Source organism: Apteryx rowi, unplaced genomic scaffold (genome assembly GCF_003343035.1).
Source record: "Apteryx rowi isolate R43461 unplaced genomic scaffold, aptRow1 scaffold_10, whole genome shotgun sequence".
Taxonomy (NCBI): domain Eukaryota; kingdom Metazoa; phylum Chordata; class Aves; order Apterygiformes; family Apterygidae; genus Apteryx; species Apteryx rowi.
The window spans coordinates 3,825,393-3,852,460 of record NW_020447197.1 but is presented as its reverse complement, the minus strand read 5'-3'; the positions used below and the strand labels follow the sequence as shown (position 1 = coordinate 3,852,460).

Here is a 27,068-nt window from a genome sequence, read left to right as displayed (position 1 = left end):
GTACATGGAGGTGGGAGACAGGGCAGAGTTGTATCTCTGATTATCCCCACGAGTGCTGAGAATTACTGTTTGCACTTCAGAATTTGCAGAAAGCAATAGCCAGTGCTAGGAAAGCAGCTTGTCCTGAACAGGGAWGCTACATGTTGTATGTCCAAAAAAAAAAAAAAGCTTGCCTTAATGCTTAACTTATGCCTGGCCTAAAAGCCCCAGCATCTTCCAGGCYGTTTTTCACTCCTGCCCCCTTTTCTACTTCAAATTACAGCCGTGATAACTGCCCTCCCTCTTGTTGYGGCCACAATAAGCCGTCTTTCACTGACGACTTTGCTCTCGGGCGAACTGGTGGCTGTGAATTTAGCATTTGTGAAACGCGTCTGAACGTGGGTCTGGCGCAGTGGTGTCTGGAGGTGACGTGCAGGTCCGTGACCAGAGCAGCTCGGCAGCAGTTGGTATCTGTGGAAATAAAGATGTGAAACGTCATGTGCTAACGAGACGCAGGAAAGCTCGCCGTCCCCTCGGCCGGCAGCGGTTGGCCCCGCTCGCCGGTGGCTTGTGGCGCGCCCGAGGCCGGCTGCGCTCGCGGCGCTGCTGTGGCTCGTGGGACTGGAGGCCCCGGCAAGCGGAGCCTGCGGCGCGGGAGCGTCGTGAGCAGCGACGGGAAGTGTGAAGCTGGGCATCCTCTTCCCTTCAGGAAATGAACTGCTTGACAGAGCAACTTGTTTGTGTTAAAACCTGCCTACTTCAGCAAGGGTACTACTGCTTTATTTCAGCTGTCATAAACAAGAGCTGTTACTGGGGATATAATCTCAATCGTTGGAGATTTACTTTTTTTTTTTTGATGTGGAAAACTAGAAGTAATTTTTGAAACACAATTGCAGACATGTTAATACAGACATTTGGGCTAGTGACTGACCTTTACAAATGACTCCTTTAAAAGGAATTGATAAACTATGTCATTCTCATAACTCTGTGGTAGTAACATGAACCATGTAGTAACAGGAGTCTCTCTCTTACGCTGGCCCTTATCTGCTGTTACATTTAACAGCAGATATATGTGATTGTCAACGCTAGGTATCGTAGTCATTCAGAGCCTAGACACAGTGGTGAGAGGCACAGGAACAGGCAAACTGTAGCCTGGCTTTTGCTTTTGGGGATGGATTTGATTTGTGGTCTACGTTGTTTAGGAAAAAAATTAAGATTTTTCAGACATGAGAAGCCAATCTATTTACTGTGTGTACTTTGAAGAGCTGGACTAAGTCCTTCTAAAGGTGTGATAGTCCTAGCATCTGACTTCCTTTAATCAACCACATTAAAAAGCAACCAGCTCAAGAGCTGTTTTAAATGGACAGTGCAAATGAGGTAATCAAGTGTTTTAATGATTCTTTGCCTCTGACTCTGTGTCCAGGCTTCCTTGAAGCTGAATGACACTGCCTTGCTCTGCGCTTCAGTTGGCCAGAGGCCTGTCTCCTGTTGTCACTAATTCGTGCCTGTTCGGAGCAAAGAGCAACTGTCACTTACGCATCGATCGATCGTTCAGAGATCATGGCTGGGATGGCTTTGTGGCTCTTAGCTTTTCTGAACCATTTCTTGTGGTCTGTGTCTGCTGGATCAGATCCATTCGGATCAGTGTTCTCTCAAGAACTAGTGTTGCAGGGCAAATAATGGCTTGTATTTGTCACTTTTGATTTACAACTTGTGCTTTGAAAATGTAACTGTGACAAATGGGTTTCTGTAATTGAAAAGTTCATATAGGCAATAACTGGAATATGCATTTAGTTTAAGGGTTCCAGAAACACAACAGTAATTCAAATCTCTCATTCCAGATTGTATTTTGGGACACCTGCATGCAGAATTTTTAATCGTGCAAAGACTGGAACTAAATTTTGAGAAAGATCTCACAAAAAGATATCCATCTGTATTATCAATTTAACGACAATAAAGATTCCCTATCTTGAATCTTCAGTAAAAGTCGGTGCGAGTCGCGCTGTTTGAGCTTTACGCTGTGCTCAGTAAATGGACTCCAAAAGGCATTTTGGCTGAGAACTGTGCAGGTATGGGGTGCCCTAACGTTGCTCCGGTGTCCAGCCACGTGGCTGCTCTGGGGCAGCTGCCCCTGAAGTGGTGAGTGCTCTGCATGCAACGTGCTCTCAGGATCAACCCCTACTAGATGCTGGCTTAAAATAAGCACAGCCAGCCTTGCCTTGTCATCAGGATATAGCTGCTTGTGAACTCCTGTAGTGTAAACATTCTTGTTCAGTCTCACTAAAAATAGCTTCTTCTAACCTAACCCCCTACTTGAGCCAGGAAGCAAGTAAGATGGGTAAATGCAAAATGCTTTTTTTGAAATGACATCTTATTTGCAATAAAGGGGGAGTGTGGAATGCATCTTTGGCACTTTCTGGACTTTGTGGCATTCCCATCGTCTGCAGAATTGAGCAGTGGGAGACTAGGAGTGAGGGTGGGTGTGTGTGTTTTCTTTTTTTTTTTCTTCTCCTCCTCTCTCCATGCTAAATATTTTATTACAAGTTCTGTTTGTAACTATAGAACTGTGTTTGTCTATGGATTTTGCTTTACTGGGATCTGTTATGTCTAGGGCTGTGTGATAAATTTTTTAAAAATGCAGTGGATAAAACTCCCATTGTTACTGCAAGGAATTTTTATTCCTGTGAAATTGGAAGCACCATATGACTTGATATTTCAAGCTGGAGTTTGTTATGTACTGTCTGCTCGAAGGTACCTGTGGTCCAAAGATTTATCTCCGTAGCTGTCAGCATCTGGCCGAGTTAAATACGCTGTCATTGGTGGTGGCACCTGAAACCATAATTCTCACCTATGCACAACTGCTGAGTTAAATCTTTGTTTCAGTTCTTAAGAGTTAGATGAGTGGGCAAAATCTTTAAATCTGTATTGACACCTAGACCCTGCTGGTACCCAAAGATGTAGTACACTGGTCTGTGGGGGGTGTGTGTGTGGGTGGGGGGGGAGTTGTTGTTTTTTTTATCTTCTCCAAAATATGGATAACATAAGTGTTGGGTTGAACAAATTTAATGTTTGAAGATTAGAGTGAAATGTGTTTTCTTTTGGCAGGTCTTTTTGGTTCAAGTTAATCCAGGTGAAACCTTTACAATAAGGGCTGAGGATGGAACCCTGCAGTGCATTCAAGGTAAGAGTATACGGGAATATGCAAATAAGCATTATTTCCAGTATGAAAATCTTAAACTCTGATTTCTTCAGAAACGTGACGTGTAGTTCTGAAAATTGTTGACGCACTTAGTGAGAAGCTGTAGACATGACTACTCTGTGTTGCAGGACTTTTTTCTCATATCTCAGAATGAAACATGAATTTCTTGCAAGTCTAGGAAGTCTTTTTTTTTTTTTTTTGGCAGTCATTTATCTATATATCTATAGGGTTTTTTTCCTTATAACTAAATGGTAATGCAAATGAGGGGTCGTGAGTCAGATGAGTACCAATCAAATGGATGTCTAGGATTTTTTTCTTCATGCAAGTATTAGGAGTGAAAAATGAATAAAGTAGTACAGACATGTAGAATGCTAGAGATGTTAGATTGCTTTTGAACAGAATTTTTTATCGACTCTTTAGAAGCAGAGCAAGTTAACTAACTTGAATAGAAGTATGTAAGCAGTCTTCTGGTGTTTTACCTGTTGGTAAAATTGAGTAAGTGTGATAAATAGCACTTACTTTTTTTAATAATACAGAGACGATCAAAAACTTTAACAAGTCTGAAGGGAGAAGCGACCAAAAAACAAAAGACCTTTCAGATTGTATATTAAATATTATAAAGCAAGGTTTCTAGCTAGGAGCAAATACAGCTTTGAAGAGAAACGCGTATTTTCCTAGGTATAATGCTGTCTACGGTAAATATAGGAAGGGTAAATCAAAACTTAAAGGGAATAGATTTTGCATAGCCATACTGCTAATACTGTTTTCAGTGTGATTTTTTGGGGGGGCTTATGCCACTATCTTTTTCTGAGAAGGGAGGTAGGGAGAGAGGCAAATTCTCAGGTAGTGTTGCCTCCCCCATCCTTTCCTGATATTTATGCCATCAAATAGCAGTCTCAGTAGGCTACACATTCAGAAATTTTTCCTAAAAAAGAGTGATAATGGAAAATAGTCAATGTAATAGAAATTGTATAGCTAGTGAATTACTGCTGTATTTTGACTGTGGAATTGAAATCTACACAAAAGAAACCATTTCTTGGACTTCATTAAATATAGCTCGTACAGTCAGATCATACTGCTCAAGCATAGTTACGCTTTTTCTTAAATTTAAGTTAGGAGTGACCTCTGGAGATCACCTTATTTGACCTCCTGCTCAAAGCAGGGCTAGCTTCACAGTCAGATCAGGTTGTCCACAGCCTTGTCAGTTGAGTTTTGGATAGCTCTGAGGATGGAAATTTGTCTCTGGGCAAACTGTTCTAGTGTTTCACCGCTCTTATGAGGGAAGGGTGTGGGTTGTTTTCTTTTTTTTCCTTCTTTTCCCTTTACATCTATTTGAAATTTCCCATCTTGCAGTCTGTTTCCATCTTCTCCGTAGCCTCCAGTTAAGCAGTGGAAGAATGCAGTTGTTATCCTTCTCTTAAGCCTTTTCTCCAAATTAGGAGTCAGTTCCTTCAGCCTGTTTTTGTAGGTCATATGCTTCAGCCTCCTAGCCATCTTAATTGCCCTCGCTTCAGTTGGGTATAGAATGCATCTCTACATCTATACGGCAGCACAGAGATTGACAGTTTGTGCCTAAAAGTTGAAATACATTTCTACAAAACATTACTGTAATGTTATGGCCTTAATGATTGTTAGGATAATCCTAGTTTAAAAAAAAAATTACGCTGAACAACATCTACCTATGTTTCAGGAGTTTGAGAGTTGAAAATGTAAAAGTAAATATGAAGCAAATTTTTTCCTTTGATTGTCCAAGACTTTTTTTCAACATGGATCAAGAAAAGGCTTAGTGCTTTGATCAGGTAAGATTTTTTTAGGTAAACATCGCTCAAGTAAAGAGGACCCACATACGTGAGCTATGTACCTGAGAGCTGGATATTTTTGTTGTTTAAAATTTCGTCTCCATGGAAATAAGGAATTAATAGTTGTTCGAGATAGGAATTACAGAAGCTTCTCCAAACACCATCCAGGATTATTTGGTCTTGATGTGCAATAATAGCAGCAATTTAAAATTTCATGTTAAAATTTATACCTGACACAGTGTGTGGTAAGGAGTTGGTCCACTTGGCAATTAACAGAGTAATAAAGCTGGCTACTCCTTTTATTTGAAATGAACTTGCTTATATTGGTTACTACATTAGATTTTTCCATTAGAAGCCTAATTGTGACAGCATTTTTTATCATTTTTTTTCATGTTCAAAGCATTGTTCAGACAGACTGTTAAATGCAACTTGGAACCTTCTTGTTCTGTATTCCCAGTGACTTAACATATTAGTGGCAACAGTGTTTGGCTGGTACTCATCAGCAGCATCTTTACCTCTATATAGATACATGCGTGCGCACACACACATGGGGTATATATGTACCTTGTTTAAGTTCTGTCCGAAAATTCTGATGTTCTCTCCAGGCCAAAGTTTCAACTCATGTTTTATTGTGAAATATTTATATTGCTGAAGTGAGTACATGCTTCAAAGATGGATTAGCATCCCACTGTTTCCTGATTTTTTTTTTTAATTTTTTTCCTTTTGGTTGAGCAGTTTTCACAGTGGAGTTATGAATCTTAAATACACTTAAAATACTTAAGTATATTTAAAATAATACTAGTCACTGAAAAAATTCTTAATTGGCTAGCAAATACACTAAGGTTATGAATCTTGATGATTCTGTTTTTTCCTGTGCTCTGAGGTTAAAGTAAAAGACAAAATTATTATATGTTTCTAGAGATCACATATCCTCTTGCTCCCCAAAACTTAGAATGTGTTTTGACTTTTTCCTGTGTTGTGGTATTCTGTATATTTAAAGCTAATATATTCTCTCTACTCAGGCCAGGTTTATGTTATAATAATGTTATTTTTTTTGCTACCATGTTGTACTATGACTGGTAACTTACAGAATAAATTTAACATTGTGTTAAGGCAGCGTGAAAGTCTCTTATTTAGAGAGTGTGTGCGCCTGACTTGGTAGCTCTCTACTGAATGGAAAATACTTTGTTTCCTTACTGCCACATACTCAGTGTTACGATCTAAGATACCCTTGTAAATATGACTTATTCATATTCACAATATGCAGGACTACTTTATAATAAATTGTGTGATTCTTCTGAGTTTAGGGAGCGAACAGTTTATTAAAAGCCTGAGATGTCATAATTTAGCTACATTAAATCCTTCAGGGTATGTGAAAGCTTCTCTTTACTTTGTCATGTAGCCATTCTGCAGCTAACTTTGCTTATATAGAGAGATTTTTATCTTAGTGAAACCTTTTTTTTAATATTACTTTCTGAGAAGTCTGAACTCCTCAGTTTGAGCTCCTGGAGCCTGTTTTGGTCTCGCTCTTCAAGCAATACTAGAAAAGTGTCCTGGGAAACACTGATTTATATATCCAGGATTACATTTGGCTCCGTGATCAAGTCATGGCATGTCTGGGGATGGATAAGGATGATTAGGAGGATTGACATCAAATTAGCACAGAGGAAGACTTAATGAACCACGCTTGTCTTCTAAAGGCTGGAAGAAAAATATTTGTTTGGGGAAAATCATCGCTATGCTTCTGGAACTTTCTCTGTTTTAAGCATCCTCAAATGTAATTCTTGACTGATCAAGTAATGTCTGTTTAAAATAAAAAGGAGATGCACATTTGAAGGTCTCCAGTGTTTTGGAATAGTTGACGCATTCTGAATCTAACAACTTTTTCCAATTCCTTACAGTCTGACCAGTGAGATAATTGGTGTAAACTTAAAAGAAAAAGAAAACACACACACACACACACACACACACACACGCACACACACACACAAAACTGAGAAAACCACCCTCTAAAATGCTACAAAACTGGAATAATCATGTACTTTCAATTGAACATTGAACATGTTGTTTTAGCAAGTGTTGTCTTCCTTCCTGTTTGCTTGCCTCTGGGTACCTATGGGTGCCTTGTTCTGGACACCCGGTTTCTAAGCACAGTAAGTCATGTGAGCAGGGGGGATTAAGCAGCTCGTGGAGATGGTGATTGGGAAAAGTTTAGCCAGGCAGTGGACATGGTGTCTGCTGTTGCCTGGAAAAGCCAGATTTAGAGAGAATGATAACTCTGGTCTTTCAGAGAAACAGAGCCCTAAGTAGAGGTCTGTATGTCACAGGGCACACATCCAGTTATTTAGGGGAGCTGCTGACCTGTTCCAGGTGGTCGGACTCTGACTTTTCTCATCAGCTGACTTTCTAATGGCTTATTCAGTTCATCTCACGTAGTAAGAGAGAGGCTGTGGTGTATGAAAGAGAATCCATCTGTCCTGCCTGGCCATAAAGGTTGGGAATTGTTTGTTTAAACCATTCTATAATGCCAAACAAGATCTCTCTTCCTTTTATAAGGAAGACATTAAATTGAAAATAATTGTCCACAATCCTCATCAGATATCTGTTTTTGAGGGCTGGTTACTGTCAGGATCCTTTCTTCTTAGGGAGATCTGAGAGTATCTCTTCTGCGAAGTTCTGTTTCCACTCATTGTATTTAGAGCAAAATTTTGTCCTTTGTGAAGTTTATCCAAACTCAAACTACTGCTAACAAAGGGGAATAAAAACTGATGCTTGATGATTGAAAAGTTGTCATATGAAACAGTGGCATCAAGTTCCAGCTTGTGAAATTGAGGAGTGGAGGGGTTGCAGAGAGATTACAAATCTCTTGTAACCTTTATAACAACAACCAGAAAAAGGAATAAAGAAAGGGTCTGTTAGGGATTGATCAAAAGAAATCTTTTTTTATAGTTCCTGAAGATTGAAATGGGTAAAATACTGATACTTGATGTTATCTATGGAGCCAGAAAGCATGCTGTCTTGCATATCTAGGCCTGTTAAGCATTTGAATGCTTGCTGAAAATTGAGACTGGCCACCTGGCCTGAATTAAATCTTACAAAGTATGAGCATAAAGCACATTATTTCTGTGCTATTGGAGGACCAATCTTTGACTGTTCCTTTTAAGGCGTGTGTATGTTAATAACAAAGTATTAGTATACTTCCTCCAAAAATAGTGGTAATCCTGGGGAGAGGGGAAGAAAAGCCTTGTTCATGCTGTGCTGAAATCCCTGGAAGCTATGCATGCTTAGCACCTCTGAAACCTCGCTGAGGTCTTTGCTTACACAGAGATTTGAACACCAAACTTCAGTTGTTCATAAAATACTTCTAWCTGCCTGAACTTAAGGCACATGCGTCTTCACCCTTCTTGTAGCACCCAATGTCCATCTGAGTCAGGAATTTATGGGCCAGGTGCCAAAAGAGCAGAGGCACTGGCTTTACACAGCATGCCGCATGGCTGGAAGTGGTCCGGGGCTGCAAGCTACAGCCTCTGCAGAGAAAGAAGCGTCTGTGAGTTGGTAGCTCTTACTGCCACCCTGTCTGAAACCTAGTGTGAGCTGCTGCCTCCTTTGGGCAAAATATGCTTGCTTAAATGATTGGCAGAACTTGCCTTTGAAAAGCAGCATCTGCCAGCTCTATCCTCTGGCCCTTCCACCCCTACTTTCTACTGGCATACCTCATGGCTAACTGGAGAAGGAATGAATTTCACCAGGCCTACATCCCTTAAAGGTAGGGATCCCAGGTGGAAATCATTAGTGTGGGTCTCCTTTACACTGACAGAGCTGTGAAACCGAAAGTCCTGTCCCCAGAGCCCTGGCTTAGTTTTGTGTTTTAACTGCAAAACTGTACCTCTCTGTGCTCCTAAAGAGAGAGACTGATTTGAGTTCGATACTTTTGTAAAATAAAATGAGTATATATATACTGTCTTACCAGCATAAAAGCCACTCTGCTTTAATAATTTACCTTTTTATGTAGTTTTGTCAGATCATAAATGATTTAAAACTTCATTTACTTGCATTTTTTTCCATTTGCTTTTTCACAGGCTCACTCAGGACTAGATTGTTGCTAGCTCTGCAAAGAAAAAGGCAAGGCCATGCAGGATCTTCTCCCGCTTTGCTCAGCTATAGCTGTAGACCTTGCACCCTCCTTGGTATAGAGATTGCTTCTACCTAGTACTTTAGTGTAATCACACTGAATGAGATATGGAAGAGAGGGAGAACAGGTATCTGATTAGCTGCAGAACAGAACCAAAACAAACTCCCTATATTTGAAAAACAATTAGTCTGCCTTCTGAATCATAGAATAAATAGGTTCATGTTGGGTTACATTTCTGGATGAATCTGATCTATTCAGCAAATTCCCTTCCCCTGTGACTGATTGAAGACTGATGTTTTTAGTCAATAGCTTAAGATCTTTGGTGTAGGCATTTTTATTATTGTATGAGAATCATGTCAGATACTAAGTTACTTAAAAACATGGCGGTGTTTGGGAATAGTTTGAGGCAGTGGAACTGCACTCAGACATCTGCTCAGTGCTCTTTCATCCTGGAAGCCAGTAATGCCAAGTTGTCATGTGCACTGCGGTATGAATAATATGGGCAAAATAATTATTCTGGTGCAATTTGAACTTGGTTGTCATCCCCATGCTGAAATTGCTTATGTACAGAGACCTTGAGGCAGACTGTAAACAACTTTGATCCATTGATCACACAAAATCATTCATTTATTGCTGAATGCATTTTTACATTGCCATCAATATAAATTATGGTCACTCTAGGTCTTACTTTTCTGCCACAAACAAACTAGACTGAAAGTTTTCTGTTCTGTAATTTTCTGTAGAGAAGTTTAGCATGTGAAAAGCCTATAACAAAAATTAGAAGAAAGGATACAACATGTAGCAGAAGAGCACCTGGTGTGATAAAAATTCAGATTGGATGTATTGTGTCTAGTCTGTGCTCTTGAAAATATGTTCTTGAAACTTATCTCTAGTCTTTGATTGTTTGGTATCTCTGCCCTACCTTTGGAATAGTGAAGGACAAAATTGCTGTGTGCAAAGAGAAAAAGGAAGATATGCTTTAATCCTAGCATTGCACAGGTCAACAAGAGTCGGCATTAAGTTTTTGTTTGTTTTTGATCTTTTCAAGGACGAGATGAAAATGTGCTATGGCACGGTAGGATTTTGGCTATGTTTTTAAGCATGAATATTTGTGTAGTAGACAGCAGCCTAAATTGCCTTTGGGGGCGTGTGTGTGGAGGGGTTACAGTTTGAAATGAAAACAGGGTAATAAACATATCCAGTTTACAGATATCAGCATTCTCTTTAGCTGATACTGTCCAGTGTTTTGCCATTGGTGTTGAACTTGAAGCACTACAGAGTCCTTGCTTGTCTTTCTCTTGTAAAACAAAGAATGCATGAATTAAATTTCTCTGGCTCTAAATGTAACTCGAGGGAAAGCAAGATGTATGCTAAAACATCCAGCGTTAGTTTATTGGTTTCTTTAATATATTCTGGAGTTGTTATTCCCTTAATTTGGGAAGGGGAGGGATTCCAAATAAACGATGATCAGTACTAATACACAAAATTTTTTTTTAACAAAGATTTTTGCCAGCAAACCCTGTGACAATGCAAAGAAATAAATAATTTTCTTAAAAGCTAAATGGCTATGGATTTATATAGGAAGGGGTGTGTGTGTGCGAAGTAAGGCTGTTAGTGTTCAGTATAGTTGAAGCAAAACAAAAAAAATTTTTTTTTTTTTTAGTGTGAGATTGGAAACAAGGAAGTGACTCAGTTTCTTGGAGGGAAGGAAAGAGTTGAAAATAGATGGGACATCGTGTAAGCAAATCACTGATAACTGGTGTGTTTCTGGGTGGAGACAAGAGGAGGCCAAGATTAGAGCAGTGAAGGGAATACACAAGGGACTTGGATGCAGGGTCAGAGATTTGGGATGAAAGAAGTCTGAGAGAACAAAAAATACAGATAACTGGCTGATTTTAAAGTGTAGTGAACACTCTGTGAGTATACTCTGAGAATCAATGCACCTCTTTCATTAGCTCCTAAACACATTGCCACTGCTGTACAGGTGCACCGCTAGCTGATGGGCTGCTGAGCAGCGCACCTGCCTTGATTACTTTCATTCTGAAATGAAATAGCAGCAGCACCTGAAGTCACGTTGCTTTGGAAGCTGCTTGAAGGCTGCAAATACAGCTCTAATCACAGCGCAGCCCATCACATTCATGGGCAAAAAGCTACCTTGAAGGCTTTGGTGCAGCTTTTGGCTTTGCGTTCCTCCAAAACCTTGGCAGAGCAGGCGCACACCTGGACTGTGCGGCAGCGCGGAGGTATGCAGCACCTGCACGGACGGAGGCCGGAACTGGCAGGGGTCAATTAACTAACAGTGCACAAAGGCTTTGAAGAAAGAGGATACTGTTGTCCCATCCTGTCCTGCCCTCCTCCCCCCCCCCCCCCCGAAAAAAGAGGAGAAACGGGGGCGGGGGGGAGAGCTTCACCTGCCAGTGTTCAGGTAGGCAATCTGAGTGAATTTTGAAGTCCTGTCTGGCACTTTTTTTTTTTTTTTGGCTTCCTCTTCCTGTAGTACCTGCTGGATTCTCAGAACTTGGTCCTCAGTGAAGTTTCAAGTCTTAGACTCCAGTTATGAGTGTTTTCAGAATATGTTGCAAAGTATTGCATTAATCAGAGCATAAATTTTCTGCAAAGCAGGAGCTAACAATGTCATCTTTAGCATGTCTGTCTTTTTCTATCCAGTGCTAGCTGGCTGGCTGCACAAAATGAGGCGCTCTCGTGAGGTATTGAGAGGTGCCTGGAGGAGGTACCGGCAGCGGGAAAGAGTTGCCTGGGTAGGCATACTTTGACTGTGGCTTGGAAGTCAGTGTGCAGACCATACACAGTACAGAAATCTTCCTGTAGGAAATGTTGTATCATTTTGTAGTTGCAACATTTGGATAGTATGGATTGTATAGGACTTGGAGTAAAATTGTCTTTGTTTTGCTTCAGCATGTGGTGGTGCTTTAAAATACAGTTCTTGTTGTGACATTACATAGCTTTTGTTTAAATTTTCTTTATTTTTTGGTTTTTCTCTTACAGTAAGGGCCTTTTTCACCCTAATATGTTGTCTAAAAATGCAATTCTTCATTTGCATCATCTGAACTTGTGATATTTGGCATTTAGATTTAATATTTGGTGGAAAGTTCATATCTCTGGTACCCATCGTCCTTCTTGGTGTATCAACAGATACAAATAAGTTTTTGGTTTATTAAGGTCCCTTCTATTACTGGGAAAAGAGGGATTATCTGCTCAATATCCTTCAGAACAAAACTATTGTGGAAGAATCCCATGACTATTGTTTTTAATTCCTATCCAGTCTTTGCTGTGTTAGCCAAAATAAGTCTCTTCTATCTACGGAGTCAGTATCATACTCTAAAGAGAGTATTGCTGCCCATCTTCTCACTTGTCTGGTTTCAGGGTTTTGGTAAGCTCACATTTGCAGTATTGGCATCTCCCCATGCTCTGGGTTCAGTTGTTGTCTTCTCCCCCCCGCATTATTATCTGTAGTGTGCGGTGTAGTTCTTTGTAGTTATTTTACCCATATTTCAGATAGAGATGTAGTAAGTGGACACTTTAGTCTTTTAGTATATAGTCATCTTAGAAAACTAAGGTCCTGATTGTGCATCCTTTATTCCTTCCACATGGATTAACTTTCACGTTTCCATACCTTTGTGAAACTTGTGTTGAAATCTTCCATGGGAAAGGAGAGGCAAGAGATGCCAGCTGAATCAGAATAGATTTTTTTTCCTTTTTATTGTCATTGAGATTGTAGCACAAATCTCCTTTCTTCTCATAGGTTTTCTTTTAGCACACTAGGATAAAGTATAGGAAGCTGTGTAATAAGCCAACAGTAAATAATAGGATGCTTTGTTTGCTGTGAGGATAGTGTTTCCATTTTAAATCTGATAACACAAAGAATATTCATGGATTTATTTATTTATTTTTTTACATGTGCCTGGAATAAATCTTGAATAGCATGCATTTGCAATAGTAGATTTAGTTTATAGACTACTCTATCCGCTACTTTAAAAATCCCTTGTGATTAAAGTATGGTGAATTAGTATCTATTATTTAATATAATTCCCTTGATACAGGACTCTAATCAGGAAAAAACACTCAATGTGTAACTGAAATTTGATTTGGCTTATATTAATCCTTTCCAAATCTTCAAGTCCGAGTGTGTTACGCACTGAGAGGAGAGAAAAGGAGAGTAACGTTGCTGCAACTGGAAATATTTTTGAAACCCTTTGAAATGTGGAAACTCTAAGCATGTGGTAAGCTAGGAAATCCTGTGCCTTTACAGTGATATGACTATACGGGGGATAGTCTTTTTCCAGACTCCGAACCCTCCTCACGGCACAAGCCGGAGCGATGGCCTGTGCGCTGCTGCACGCTGTCTGCTCCAGACAGTCCTGAATGTGAGCTGGCAGCGAGCGCGTTTCCTGCTGACGTGGCCTCCCACAAGAGGAGCCGAACAGAGGAGCTTCAGTGTAACGTGGAGGAGAGGGGCAAAGGATGAATCATCAGCAGGATGAGAAATAAATTAAGAGTCAAACTCAAACTATTTGAGTTTACAAGTATATAAAAACAAGACGTCCTGCTTCACAGCAGAATAACACACAACTGAGCAGAAGTTGTTCATGTAAAATGTTTATCCTTTGGTGCAATGAAGAATTTTTTTTATTTTTGAATGCCTGGGAGTCTACTGCTGGGAAATGCATTTTTCTCTAGAAGTAGGTTGGCAGACTTTAAAGACACAGAGCATATGTTCTGTGTCTTTAATTTGCAAAGTTCTTTGGGTTTGTAAATATGTAGGACTTGTATTTGGGGTTTGCGTGTTTACTTATTTTATTTGCATATACATATGCCTGAAAGGATCAGCAAGTATGATGCATTCAATCTAATTTGAAGGGACTCTTTGAAAGTCAGTGTCTCATCAGCATTCTCATATCATCGGTTTCTAAATGTATCCCAGTATCTATGGCTCTCTCTCCAAAATATGGAGAATGTATGTGATGTTTTTATAGATAAAAACAGACCCAGCTCTGCAGGAATGCTTGCATTGTCTGTGTAGGACCTGCTTAAATGAAAATCATCCTTCAGCTGTAGACCTGGCACATTCCAATCAATGGTGTCAATATTTTAAAATTCAAGATCCACATTCTTTACTCAGTCTACAGACATTGCAAACACATTAGTGTTTTTAATCCTTTTAAAGTTTATTAAACGCAGCTATAGTTTTAAGTTAGTAAAGCAATTATACTCAACCTTCTTAATCTGAAACAATTACGTTTGTTGGCCAGAAAAGTCAAGAAAYGATTCAATCAGATTGTTAAATTCCATTACTTCTCACAGACCAATTTTTGGTTTCCCGTACTCTTTATTCTTTGTCCTTTTTGACTTAAAGTTGTGTTTGGTGTGTGTAGACATACATATGTAAATGAAAACTTTTCAGGGTACAATACAAATTGTAGTGTTAGCTAAATATAAGACCTTAAACAGTCTAGCATGAGCTGCTATAACCAGAAATAGTTCTTTGTATAACTTTACAGGAAAAGTCTTACCCAGTCATTTGGCCTCCTGGAGAGGAAAAAAAAAAATAGAGGAGGAGTGAGGAAGTAGAATATCAAGAAGGGCAGCAAATGTACAGATGTCCTGATTTTTTTTTTTTACAGTGTGATGCTTGTCTCATACCAAATCTGATAAGTCCTCGTGAGTAGTTCAGTGTGACATTGCTSTTAATGGGTTGGGGATAAAATGCTGGTAAGTGAAGTCCTCTCTGCTCCTCTTGCTGAAACCATCAGAAGTAACTGTTGCACAACTGGCATTAACCTTGATTTGAAGAGAACATTTTATCCAAATGCAAGGAACAATGAAGTCTCCTTGTTGCTTCTGTCATGGGCTCCTTCTACAAAGCTTGTGCAACATGTTGCTGGCTGTCCACTGGAATAAACTTAGCATCTTCAAATCACTGCAAGGAAAGACCTCGAGTTGGAGTGCTATAAATAGCTGAGGACAGTAGCCTACTTGGTGTATTTAATCTACTCTTCTGTTCACACTTTCCTGTGGAGAAGGCATTATCTGTCTTTGATCATGTTTTTTCCCCAGATTCTACTGCCTTCTAAGGACTCTGTGTATATTTGGCAAAGGAGTTCTTTGAACAYGACTGTCTGGGCCTGGGGAATGATAATACTATACAAGACACTGCTTCTCCTGCTCTAACAATATGCTAACTGTTTCCTTGTAGGAATGAAACTTTATATTCTCCACAAAGCAAGTTCTGCCAGTTTTCTAACTTTTATTAACTTCACGTGCTCCATTGTGACTGTCTGAAACTGGCACAGCGAATATTTTTATGATATTTATAAAATGGCTAAGGCAGCCATTTCCTTCTGTGTAGTCAGATTGTTAACCCCAAACCCAGGCGTTACACGGCAGATTTAAATGCAGACTTTTTCTGAGTGGCCTATTTCAGCAATAAAGGGGAAACTGAAACAAACTTGCTAGCAATTTCCAAATACTTATACCTGGAGCTTCGTTTTAGAATTGCTGATGAGATTCCCTCCCTGAGGGAGGCTGAGGATATTAGGTTCTCTTCTGTGGCAGCCAGGCAGATCACCTATTGATGTATTGTGAAATTAAGGTRGGAGATGTGGATTGGGGAATGTGGATAAAGCACACTGTCACTCAGCATAATTACAGGATTTTTTATTATTGCAATATTTCTTATGTTCTAATTAAAAAAAAAAAAAAAGACGACTAAGCACTACCTTTGGGTGATGGTGTATTTTTGTATTAATTGAATTGACTTTAAATATCTTGATGAAGAATGTGAATTTGTTGGTTTTGCTGAATTTTAAGTTGTATTTATGCTGACTATAAAGAAATGCTTGGTGTTGAAAGCAGTATTTTCTGCAACTGTTGATGCTGGTGTTGAAATTAACTTTGTGCAATTTCTGGGTTGGATGGCTTTCACTCTCTGAGAAATCTGAGCTGTTGTATACTTAGGTATGCTATGTATCATCATACCCTTAAAAGTCTTATTTGTTTCTTCTGCACTGACCTTTATGTGTAGTCGCTGCAATGCTATGTATGGATTTTCTGCCTCTGACATCAATATTTCTGCCTGTAACATCAATAGATCATTTTCTATATCAAAAATATTTTCATTACATATTAAACCACTATTTGTTAACAAGTCATTTGTTAAGGAACAAATCACTGAGTCAACTTTGTGATGAAAGCATCACTGACCTTTATTTAAAAAAAAAAAAAAATCAGTTTGAAAAGGTGTAACTCTTTGGACAACCTCAAAGACAGTAGAATGCCATCCAGAAGCATTGGTAATATTTGACTAAAAAGTAAATCTGGAATCTGAATTTGTATTCTAAAATAGTTAAGGTTCAAATTAATGAACAAACTTACATTGAGATTTACTCATTTTAAATTCATGTTCTGCTTTGCTGTGCAGGCTACATAGCTGCAGCATGACAGGATAATTTAAAAAAGGAGAGCAGAGATAGAGCAAGATTTTGTAATTTCCTTAGACAAAAGAACTTCAGAAGTTTGAAGGTTTGCCTTTGTAAAATTAACCCCCCAAATAGCTGAATAGGCTTTGGGGAATGCTGTGGTAAACAGAAGTTCAGACTGACTTTCATCATCTTCTGGAGCAGTATGCCCATTTTTTGAATGTTACTTTATTTGTCTTAAAATACCTGTTTAAAACAACAAACATTAAACTTCACTTTTCTTTATGGGTCAGACACCATCAAATACTATATAAAATTGAAGCTACTTGTGGAGATAAGTGAGTTTTTTGTTTCTTGGTATTCAGTGTGAAASCAAGTTCTGGGTCTTAATTTGTGCAACTTTTTTAATTAATGTACCCTGTATGTGTTTGTAAAGCAGAAAATTTGCAGGCTTCTGCAAATGCTTTGTTTATAAGCTATGTCTGGTCTTTGGTTACAACTCCTTGATTATATCACTAACGTTTTTGGTGGAGTGTGTTTTGGGGTTTTGTTGTTGTTTTGTTTGTTTTGGGTAAATAGATCCCTCTTGTTTCTGTTGGGGAGGTGAGAGGGGGAGAACATTTTGGTGTTTAAGGTTTGTTAGAAGCCACATGTCCTCTCTTTGGTCCTTCCCAGTTGTTCTCTGGGTTGCTGTTAATTCTCTGCAAATTCCCTCCATAGRAGGTTTTAAATATTTAGAAGCACAGAAAAAAATGTTATGCACATTTACCATGACAAATTATTCACCAAGAAGGTTTATCTTCTCTTCTGCTGGCACATGAAGGGTTTGTGACCCCACAGGTATTGAAGAAGAAACCTGAGTAACTCTTAGAGAACCACTGCTAAGAATTTGTAAAAATTTTCCTATTGTTATTTTATAGGAAAACTTCACTGTTGCCAATGCTTGCTAATCAAGAGTCTCCATTTCCTTTTACTTTGTGTTTTTTGCCTCTGTTCACTTTTTGTTAGGGTGCTCAAGATACTTGTTTCTGTGTCTGTAGAACTTCCAAGCAAAGTTGCGTAAGTAACAGAATGTGGCCTTTAACTGCCTGTATTGTGTTTATGCAAATGTCATATTTCAAGTGATGTACGTCTTAAGCATGGCTAGACCGTTATTGGTGAAATCCAGCCTAAAATGCTTAGAAAAATGTTCACTTTTGATTATCACCTCTATCTTTGTTAAGGATCACTCTCTTCAAATGTCATCCTAGCTAGGTGTCTACAGATGAGCTTGGTGTAGCAGTATACGATACTATTTTTATTTCAGCAGAAGATATTATCTCATAACAGCATTTTTGAACATTTCTAGATGAATTGTTGTGAGTGTTGGAGCTGTGCCTGGAGAGGGAACAGAAACACAATGCCAGTCATTCTCCATTGTATGAGCCAAAAGCTTTGAGTCTGGTGAAAGGACTTCCACAAGTAGGGTGGGAGTGAGAGACAAATAAGATCTTTCTAGTACAGTTCCCAGCACCTGTTGCCTTGAGACTTGCTTCCATCTCAGATACTTTGGCAGTTTCTAAAACAAATGTTTTTGTGTGTGTGTATATATATACTTATGTATGGTCATTTCCTTACTCTTAAGACTGTTGCTCTCGCATGCTCGTTGAAGAGGTGCTAACTGAGAGTGGTTCTCCCCTTGGGTGGAGGTTTTTTGTCTTTGGTGATAGCATAGAAACGGTAAGCAAGCTCTGCTGGGTGATTTGCCTACAGGATTTTCACTAAGGTTCATTAAGATTACTTAACAAGTAAGAAGTAATTTGCCTCCCTTGGGGGAGAATTCTGATATTTTGAATGTTTATCAGCCATCTGCAAAATGGAATGAGCRTAATTGGTGGCTAATTGGTTGAAAGAACTGTGAAATACAATCATGAAGAAGAGTTAAGCTGAAACCAATTGTGCTTATGAAATCTAGCATAAGAAATACTATATTAATCTTGCCTCAATACCAGGAAACACAATTAGTATAATTAAGAGTGTCATATTGTAATTTTCTTGGAGACTAGGTGCTTTGCCTGCTTCTTTTCTATTTTAATATAGTTGGAGCAGACTAACTTCCTGTCAGGTGGTGCCTTCTGCAGTTAGTACCAAAATAATTATAAAATTACTTTGTTTACTCCTGTCATAGCATATAGTAGGTGAAACTGTTGTTGACTGGAAAAGTTGCTCTAACTTGTGCATTAGAGCTATTTTATTGTGGTCACAGTTAATGTAATTTTTGCAGACTTTGTAAGAGAGACCCTATTTTATAAGTCTGGTTGGAAGCCCTRTTTCTCCTGGGAACTCAGATTCTGAGATGTTTTCTCTGTTACTGCCTCTTGTTTGGATCCCGTTCCTCCCATCAGCAAGCTAAGGAAGGATGAAGGCTTTGGGCTGCTCAGTGGTGTTTCTCACAGACTGTGAGGACATTTAAACGTGCAGGCAGTTGGGATGTTAAATGCAAGTTTTCTTCTAAAAATAGATGTCACCAAAAATTTGTGTGCTAACCACTGAATGTGACTGTGGGGTACCTCCCACTAGAGACTCGAAAGATACAGTGAAATCTCCTGAACTGTTGACACCACTTTTTGTAGCAACTTGTATCTTCCCTTGATTCTTCCCATTCCGTTTTATCTTTTTTGACCTGGTTTTGCTTATGATAGAGTAACTGCACAGAAAGTCTTATAAATACATCTTTAATCAGTTATCCATTATCATACTGGGATATTTGTTTTGCCATTGCCTTAGGTCAAGTTAGCAACTACTGTAAAATCCATGGAAGGGAATATTTTAAAGAAATAAAATGAACAAGTTGTGGGAAAATCTTTTTTTTTTTTTTTTTTTGCATTATAGGAAGGTCACACTTATCCTCCCTTTAAAGTGATTAAATACAACTGTGTGGCTTTTAACACTTTTTAAATGACCAACACTCTTCTTTTTGTGTGATTAAGGAGAAATAAAGATTCTGCTGTAGTTTTCATTGCCCTCGTGGTTGTTRCAGGCCCATTCTTGTGCCCATGCAGGACTCTGACTGTAACTTAACAACGTACAGATTTGAATAAATGTTCRTATAGGTCAGATTGAAGAAACTGGGCCTGAAAAAAGGAATGAGGATTCACTAAGAAATACTGTTAAGCTTTACAGTCTCGTCCTTGTTGTTGTCCTTTCCACCCTTCCCTTCTCAATATTTTCCCTCTCCCTTGAATGTATGACTTATTTTTATCCTAGTAATCAAACATCTTTTTCTTTGGAATGTGTATTTGAGTGAACAAATGGCTGTATTTAGAGTAGATGAATATTGTGATTAGGTTCTTATTTACCATTACATATTATGTCATGTGAAGTAGGAAAAGAAGTCATTAAATAACTTCAAGTATTTATATGTAAATAAAGTTTAGCATGTTTACAAAGATCTTAAGATCATAGACATCTCTGTGCTGGTAGATGAGAAAAGCTGTGCAAGAAAACTGAGCTGTTATGGACTGGCTCTTTTAAATTTGTGTTTTCTTGATCAGGTATTGCTGATGAGCCGATGAATTTGTGCAGTGTGCTCAGGTCAGAAAAAAGTTAGTATGTAACAAACCTGCTGTTGCTGCAGTTTGCATGTCACTAGTGTGAATGCATGCAGTTACAGGATAATTAGTAATGCCTGCTTTGATCTGCTCTTACTGGTTTAGTTGTTTCTCTGATTTAAGTGAAGACTTTATGCTTATTTTACAAAATTTCCCCTTGGGATCTTGTCACGGGGAAGTGTTTGTGCATGTGTTTGTTTTTTTAAACATCAAGAATAATCAGGTATTTAATTAAGCTTCTCCTGAAATTCTCTTTTGGGATACTCTTTGCTCTTAGGAGCTGCTTGATAACTAGTGTGTCRGAACAGAGGAGGTAGGAGTGTTAACACAAAATTGTCAGAATATTTTGAAGGGATGTTTGGTGTCGTCTTTGATTACTTGCATTTCTCTAAACTCTCTAGTCTGCCAGGGTACTAGAGTTCAGGTTGTGTTTAATTAGGATATGCTTACAAAATGCCTAGCCTCGCTAGTAGGCTCCTTAGCAAGCTGGTGTCCCCCGTTGAGCAGGGACGTTGTCTAGGGTAGGGCTGGAGTGCTTTCCTGATACTTTCCCAGACAAGAAATCTCAGCTTGCAAATGCTTTTTGGGAGGGTACAGTTGCTGTGTTTAAGGGTTTCTGCCCTTCCTGCTCATAGGGCATTCTGATACATTTCCTTCAAATGATTTTAACTGCTGAATTAATTAGTAGGCTGGCGAAGACCACATTTAAACAAAATTGTCTTTCTTATTACTTACCTAGCAGTGAAATGCTAGCTGGTTTCCAAATTTAGCCTATTTCATGATGCTATTTGTAAATACCATGTTAAATAGCTAACATGATGCTATTTAGAAACCCATTTTAATAATAAACACTTGTGAGAGTAACTGTCTCTGAGGCTACAAGTGTTTGTGTATGTTGGTGGTTGTGTGCAAAGGAATTTTTTTGTTTATGACTAGAAACTTGCACTGCAAAACCCTTTACTTTGATAGGTGTTACCAGTGTGCTGCTTGTGAGCATGCAAGCAGTACGGAGCTTTTATTAAACTCTAAGCTTAGAATTGTCTTAGGAAACTTAGTTATCACAGCGTGGCAAGATATGAAACAGAAAGAAGAACTTGTGGTGAGGCATGTGGAAGTGGTAGACACAATAATTATGACTCTTTAAGTTAATAGTGTTACAGTAGTTCCACTCGAGCAGAAATATTTGCCATGAAGAACATATGGAAACATCCTGAGTGTGTTTTAGTGTAAGCCATGCGTTTAGAAAAAACCCAAAGTCTCAGTCGTGCTGTCATAACCTGAATTTTCTCCTTCTCTCCCCTTCAGCAGTTCCTCTGCAGCTGGGGCTAAGTCCTTGAGGCAGGATGTGTTCCAGAGGTTTTGGGGAACGGTCTCTGGTTTCTTTATTGATGCCACCTCTCTACTGAACTGCTGCCTTTTATACACTCAGATAGCATAAGTTTACGTTTTCCTCAAGGTGCATCTGAGAATAAAGTTGTTTTTTTTGCCAAGCACAGCAAATTAAATGAATTAAACTGAATTTCAGTTTTAAGGCCATCCCAGGTACCTGAGCATCAAATTTGGGCAAACTGTTTTGTATTGCGTAATATATACAAAATTAAAGAAAGAGATCTGTGGCAGATATCTGGCATTTRCCAGTTACCAAGTGCTGCTCATTTACATAGTTATTTCCATTCTATATATAATAAGAAAAGATTATGCACAAAATGAGTTAAGTGAATTAACCAGTTATTTGAGCAAGCTGCTATGCTAGAAATAGAACTATAGTTATTTTCWAACCCCAAGGTGTGTAGCTGCAGTGCTCCCTCAATACTACATCTCCTCTGTACCTTTTTTATAAGCCCTTGGCTTATTTTAGAAAATATATTGCAATGACCAGTTTCGAGTATCTGATTTGGGGGATTATTTTTCTTAATATATTTTTCTTTATAGATGGATGTGCCAAGCAGGCGTAGTGGTTAATCTTTTCTGCTCAGGTTTTATGAATTGCTAAATGCAGTTTCTGCAAATATCTAGATATTTTTGAATGAAACATTTATAATTTAAAATGTTATGAGAGATTAATTAAAGCACCAGTAATTCTGATTTAAGTACAAATATAGTTAGGGATTAAAAACTTGCCTTTCAAACTGTATAGCCCCTAAGAACATACACCATGCAGTGCTGCTGATAAGGAATATGTGTATTCATCATCTTCACTCTGTCTCCCTTTTTTTTTTCTAATAGCATATGCTTGCACATTGCTGTCATCAAAGCTGTTCATATTTTCAACAGTTTTGTAGCAGAGATTTCTCTCCCCACATGTCATCTCCTTCCCTGCCCCCCACCCCAGTAAAGAAAAAAAAAAAAAAGACTCTTCATGCACGTYGGTAGCTGCTGTGTCTGGAGCTGCCATTTCAACCCCCTGGAGACAGCTAATGCTTCTCCCTAAGGACACATGCCTGCGAGACACGGCCAGGGCAGCAGGGCATGAAGCAGCGTGAGTGTCCGTACCTAACTTTAGGGAGGCCAGTGTCCCTGAACTTTCTGAACAGCCAGCAGTGCTAATTTGTCCCTTGCAGAAGGAGTTTTGGAGCATGTAATTTAGCCTCTTGCTCTGAATTGTCACTTTCTAAAAAAGCATTTCTGAGCAGATAGGGGAAACAAAATACTGCTAATTTTAGACAGCTCTGTTCCTTCATGTCTGTTCTCTACAGAAGTAACTTGCTAAAAAGATAAAAGGCTGTGGAGGATCATACTTGAAAACTTTAATTGTATTTTCTTGTGCTGCATTTCTGGACAGAGATAACAGTGAAAATTGTATTTTATTCCTTATTTGCTTGTTTTATCATTTTATTTTGTTTGCTGGCATCCACCAAAGCTATCCTGCTAAGGCAGTTCTCTTCCTTGTCCTTTTTGTATGAGTGGAAGAGAGCAAGTCCATATTGATAAAAGTAGCAGTTTTTTCAGGCTCCGTAGAAGTTGCAGTGTGATACAGCTGACCTGACTTGATGGATAGCTGCTGCTGGAAGACATGACCTTCCGATGTTCTCTTCACCCCTTGTCTCATGGTYCCACTGTTTCCTTTGCCTGTTGCTGGTATTTGCCTGACCTGCAGTTAGCTTGTTCAGGGAGTATTGATCCTACCAAAAAAGAATAATTATTCTGCCATTAAGTCTCCTCAAACAGCTCCCACAGTTCAGGGAAGTATGGTAAGAAGGAGGAAGAGAGGAGAGTGGGACTGCCATGTTGGTGGCGCTAGCCCACAAACCTATTTACCTGTTGTCATTAATGTGCCCCCCAGTAGGAAATAACGTGGGTTAGGAATATGAGCTGTGCATTAAAAAGTTTTGAATGCAAGAAAGCTATTTGTTGAATTCTTTAGTCTAGCTTTTGTATGTTTTTTAAGTCCTTGCTTACGTTGCTTGTTGCGTGCATGTATTCCAGATCTTGCTCCTCACTGGAGCTGCGTGTAAGCTGTCAGCACACAGGCCTTGCTCCTCCCAGCAAGAGCAGCCGCCTGGGACCCACCTGTGTTTCAGCTCCTTTTTATTATTTCTTGCATGCACTCTCAGTGTGGGCTTTTGAAACTCTGCCCATAAAGAAACCATCAATTGTACTTGAGGTAACCTCAGCCTTCTTTCTGTTGTGAACCTTATTGAACACTTGCCACTGCCCAGAAAAAAGTGGAAATTTCAAATGCCGAAGAGGAACTTTAGCAAAGCAGGTACCAGGCAGGCAGCTGTCACTTTGGTGGTATTGAGAACTACTGGCAGAACTGTGCTTTTTCTTTGATTTATCTGGGAACCATTTAATTTATTTTCAAGAAATGTTGAACAGACTTGTCACGGACCAGTAAATTCTAAAGAGCTCACAAAGAGATCTTCCATGGTGGCCCTGCTCCTTCTCCACCTTCCTGGCCCCGTTTCGGGAATTCTTTACACAGAACAATGCTGCGTCAAGAGAAAATTCCTCCTTAATTTCAGAGCACTATAAATTCTTGAGTTCACGAGTGGTAGTCTCTACTTCTGTTGTTTGTTTTGTTCTTCTATCCAAATACCAGGAGAATAACAGCTTCTTTTGGACTTAAGAGGGCTTGGCACCTCTTATTTCAGGTTCAGAAAGGGAACRGCAGTTAGCCCTGCTCTTGATCTTTCTGACTTATTTCCAACTTGATCTGTCTGTTCTGTATTTCATTGCTTCAGTACATCCACTCCATGGGAAACACTTATGACTTCTGTACTGGTAGTATTTTTCCACCCTAAGAGTCAACAGGCTGCCACTTTGACTGGCAGCTGTAAGGGACAGTAGCCCATTTAGTTTAGGAAAATGTCTTCAGCATTTTGGATGGTGTGTTTTTAATTTCTGAGCTCTTCATCATGCTGTGGCTTAAGTTCAACAAGCAGAAATTTCTCTGATCAACTCAAATATTAGAATTTTTAGGACTCCCGAGATGCCAGAAAAGTGAGGGCTTTTCTGTTTGTTTGTTTTGTAAAGTGGTCACCTACATCTATATAATTGGTGGAGCTGCAGGGAAAGGAACTGACCATGTACTACTTTTCCTAAAGACATGATTGTTTCTGGGAAGCCTTCAAAGCTTCTTGAAATAGCCAGCTTTTCACCACAGTCAAATGGTACTTGACATCATCTTTCTGAACTGATGCTTTTCACAAGGAGCAATTAAACTTTGTATAGTAGATTTCCTTAAAGTCCATTTTGTTTATGGAGAAACAGAAATATTTTTTAATGGTTCTCTAAACTGTGTTTTTCCTGAACAGTCAAATGACAACCAATCATCCATACAGCTTTCTCATTATAATAAGTTTCATTGCCAGTTAGCAGCCTTAAGTCTTGATAAAATTAGAACTAATTTTACCAAATGCTTCTTAGGTTTTTGTTTTTACAAGTCCAAGAAATAAGGTACTTAGTCTGCTTCATAGTGATCGGCATGCACCTCARATGATTAATGTAATCTTGATAATTTTCCTGTTGGAGAATTATCTAGATCTGATGCTTAGTTTGTTGGGGCTATTTTGTAGCTCTTGACTGGTTGAAAGTAAAATACACGCAAGCAAAACACTTGAAAAAAGTAAACTTACCTATACAGTATACGGTCAGTGAGTATTCATGTCCTGTTCTTTCTTGCTATAGGGGATCTTGATTAAATCCTGGTGCTTTAAAGGGTAAAGGAGCTAAAGAAGGATATCTTGCTTTAGCTCTACTGGGATGGAAATAGGATAAATATATGTCTTAAGCCACTGTTGGTTGAGGCAGGGCCTCCGCATGTTTAGATTGCTAAAATAATTTTTTGGTGTATTGGGGATGAAATTTCTTTTTTCTATAAAATTAATATATATCCACATCTTGAAAGAAAAATGTTTACTTCATAGGTTGGTAACATTTCATATTAGGGGGATGTGGACTACAGGGTGAAAAGCTGACTTGACCTTCAGATCCAAGTAGTCTACAATCAAAAGTCTAACTGGCAGCCGGTTAAAAGTGGTGTTCATAGGGTTGATACTGAGATTTCTGTGGTTTAACATCTTCATCAGTGACCAGGGTGAGCGGATGAAATGCATCCTCAGCAAGTTTGTGGATGACAGCATGTGCTGGACAGCAGAGCTGCCATTCAGAGGAGACCTCAGCAAGTTGGAGAAATGGGCTGACAGGAGCTTCATGTAGGCTAAGGGAAGATCTAATGTCTGTCTTACACTGTTCAGTTGGGAGTATGGAAGACACAGTCAAGCTCTACTCAGACTACTGTAGAAAAGGGCAAGAGGTGCGATGGTCACAAGTTGCAGAAAGGATGCATAAGAAAAAAATTCTATTCCATGAGTGGTGAAGCACTGGAACAGGTTGTCTAGAGATGCTGTACAATATCCATCTTTGGTAATAGTTGGAACTTGACTGGACCAAATCCTGAGCAACCTGATTTAACTTTGAAGTTGGCCCTGATTTGAGAGGGTGGTTGAACCAGATGACATCTAGAGGCCCTTCCAACCTTTTCTGAGATTCCTTTTCTTAAAGGAAGTAGAATCATTTGTAACAGACCCCTTATTTATTCATCTATCAGTATCTGTGTAGAAGAGCTATGCCTAACCATAAGAGCAAGATTTTTTTGCACTGAAGACTCAGTTGCTTCCTGAGGAACAGGAAGACCACAGTTGGTCTTCTGTTCGTAATACTGTGGTTATATGCTGAAGTATGCTTACAGCAACCCTGCTTAGGCTAAATCCTTGCAATGGAGAAGCTGTGATAGACTTCCTTTTTGSTTGCACGTACGCCCACACCTGTACCCCTGTTGGGTTTGTGCTTGCTGATGCAAAGCTTCAGAAACTGAATGCTTTTGAGGATGGTAAATGGATATGAAGAACATGAGTCTTCCTTTTTGCTGGTCTGTTTGTGAAGCAGAGAACAACTAAATGGTTCTTTAAATATAAACACACACACTATCAATGCATGTATGATTTTTTTCCCCAGGACCTGTATTTCCACTAGTAAAGGTGAAATTTTGTCCATCTGATATTTTTATTTTTCTTTGAATTATGATGGTGAATAGAAGAGCCTGCAAAATACACATACACTTCCAAATAGAAATTTTGCATATCTCTGAATTTTGTTTCACTTTCCAGTTAGCTCTTTCCCCTTTTTACATTTATACTACTATCTGAAAACCTGAAATCTTTTCACTGGCCTATAAGCATCTTTTTGAAACTAATGGTGTTTTTAGTATAAAATATTGACATCAGCTTCATTTCTCTGGTGCAAATGACTTGCTACAATATTAACTACTGTATCTGCTGGAAGATGAGACTTTTTTTGCCCTTAGCCAAAGAAAGAGGCTCCTTGGAGATGTCTGCCAGCAGCAGTACAGAGATATCCACCTGGAACTTGCATACAAAGGGCTTCTGTGTTTCTGGGCTCAGTTTTTTTTTTTTTTTTGATAGTTTTACA

General features: G+C 39.0%; 1 protein-coding gene across 6 annotated transcripts in view; it reads left to right on the top strand.

The window, feature by feature from the left end:
* The window catches only part of FNDC3B (fibronectin type III domain containing 3B), a 179,143-nt gene that overhangs the window by 10,214 nt on the left and 141,861 nt on the right, over positions 1 to 27,068 (top strand). For 5 of the 6 annotated variants that reach the window (XM_026061452.1, XM_026061485.1, XM_026061477.1 and 2 more), the window contains exon 2: positions 3,085 to 3,160. In XM_026061452.1, coding sequence (XP_025917237.1) covers positions 3,085 to 3,160 — 76 coding nt within the window. Of the gene's footprint in view, positions 1 to 1,820; positions 2,119 to 3,084; positions 3,161 to 27,068 lie in introns of all 6 variants that reach the window. The other variant, XM_026061460.1, reaches the window with a different exon arrangement.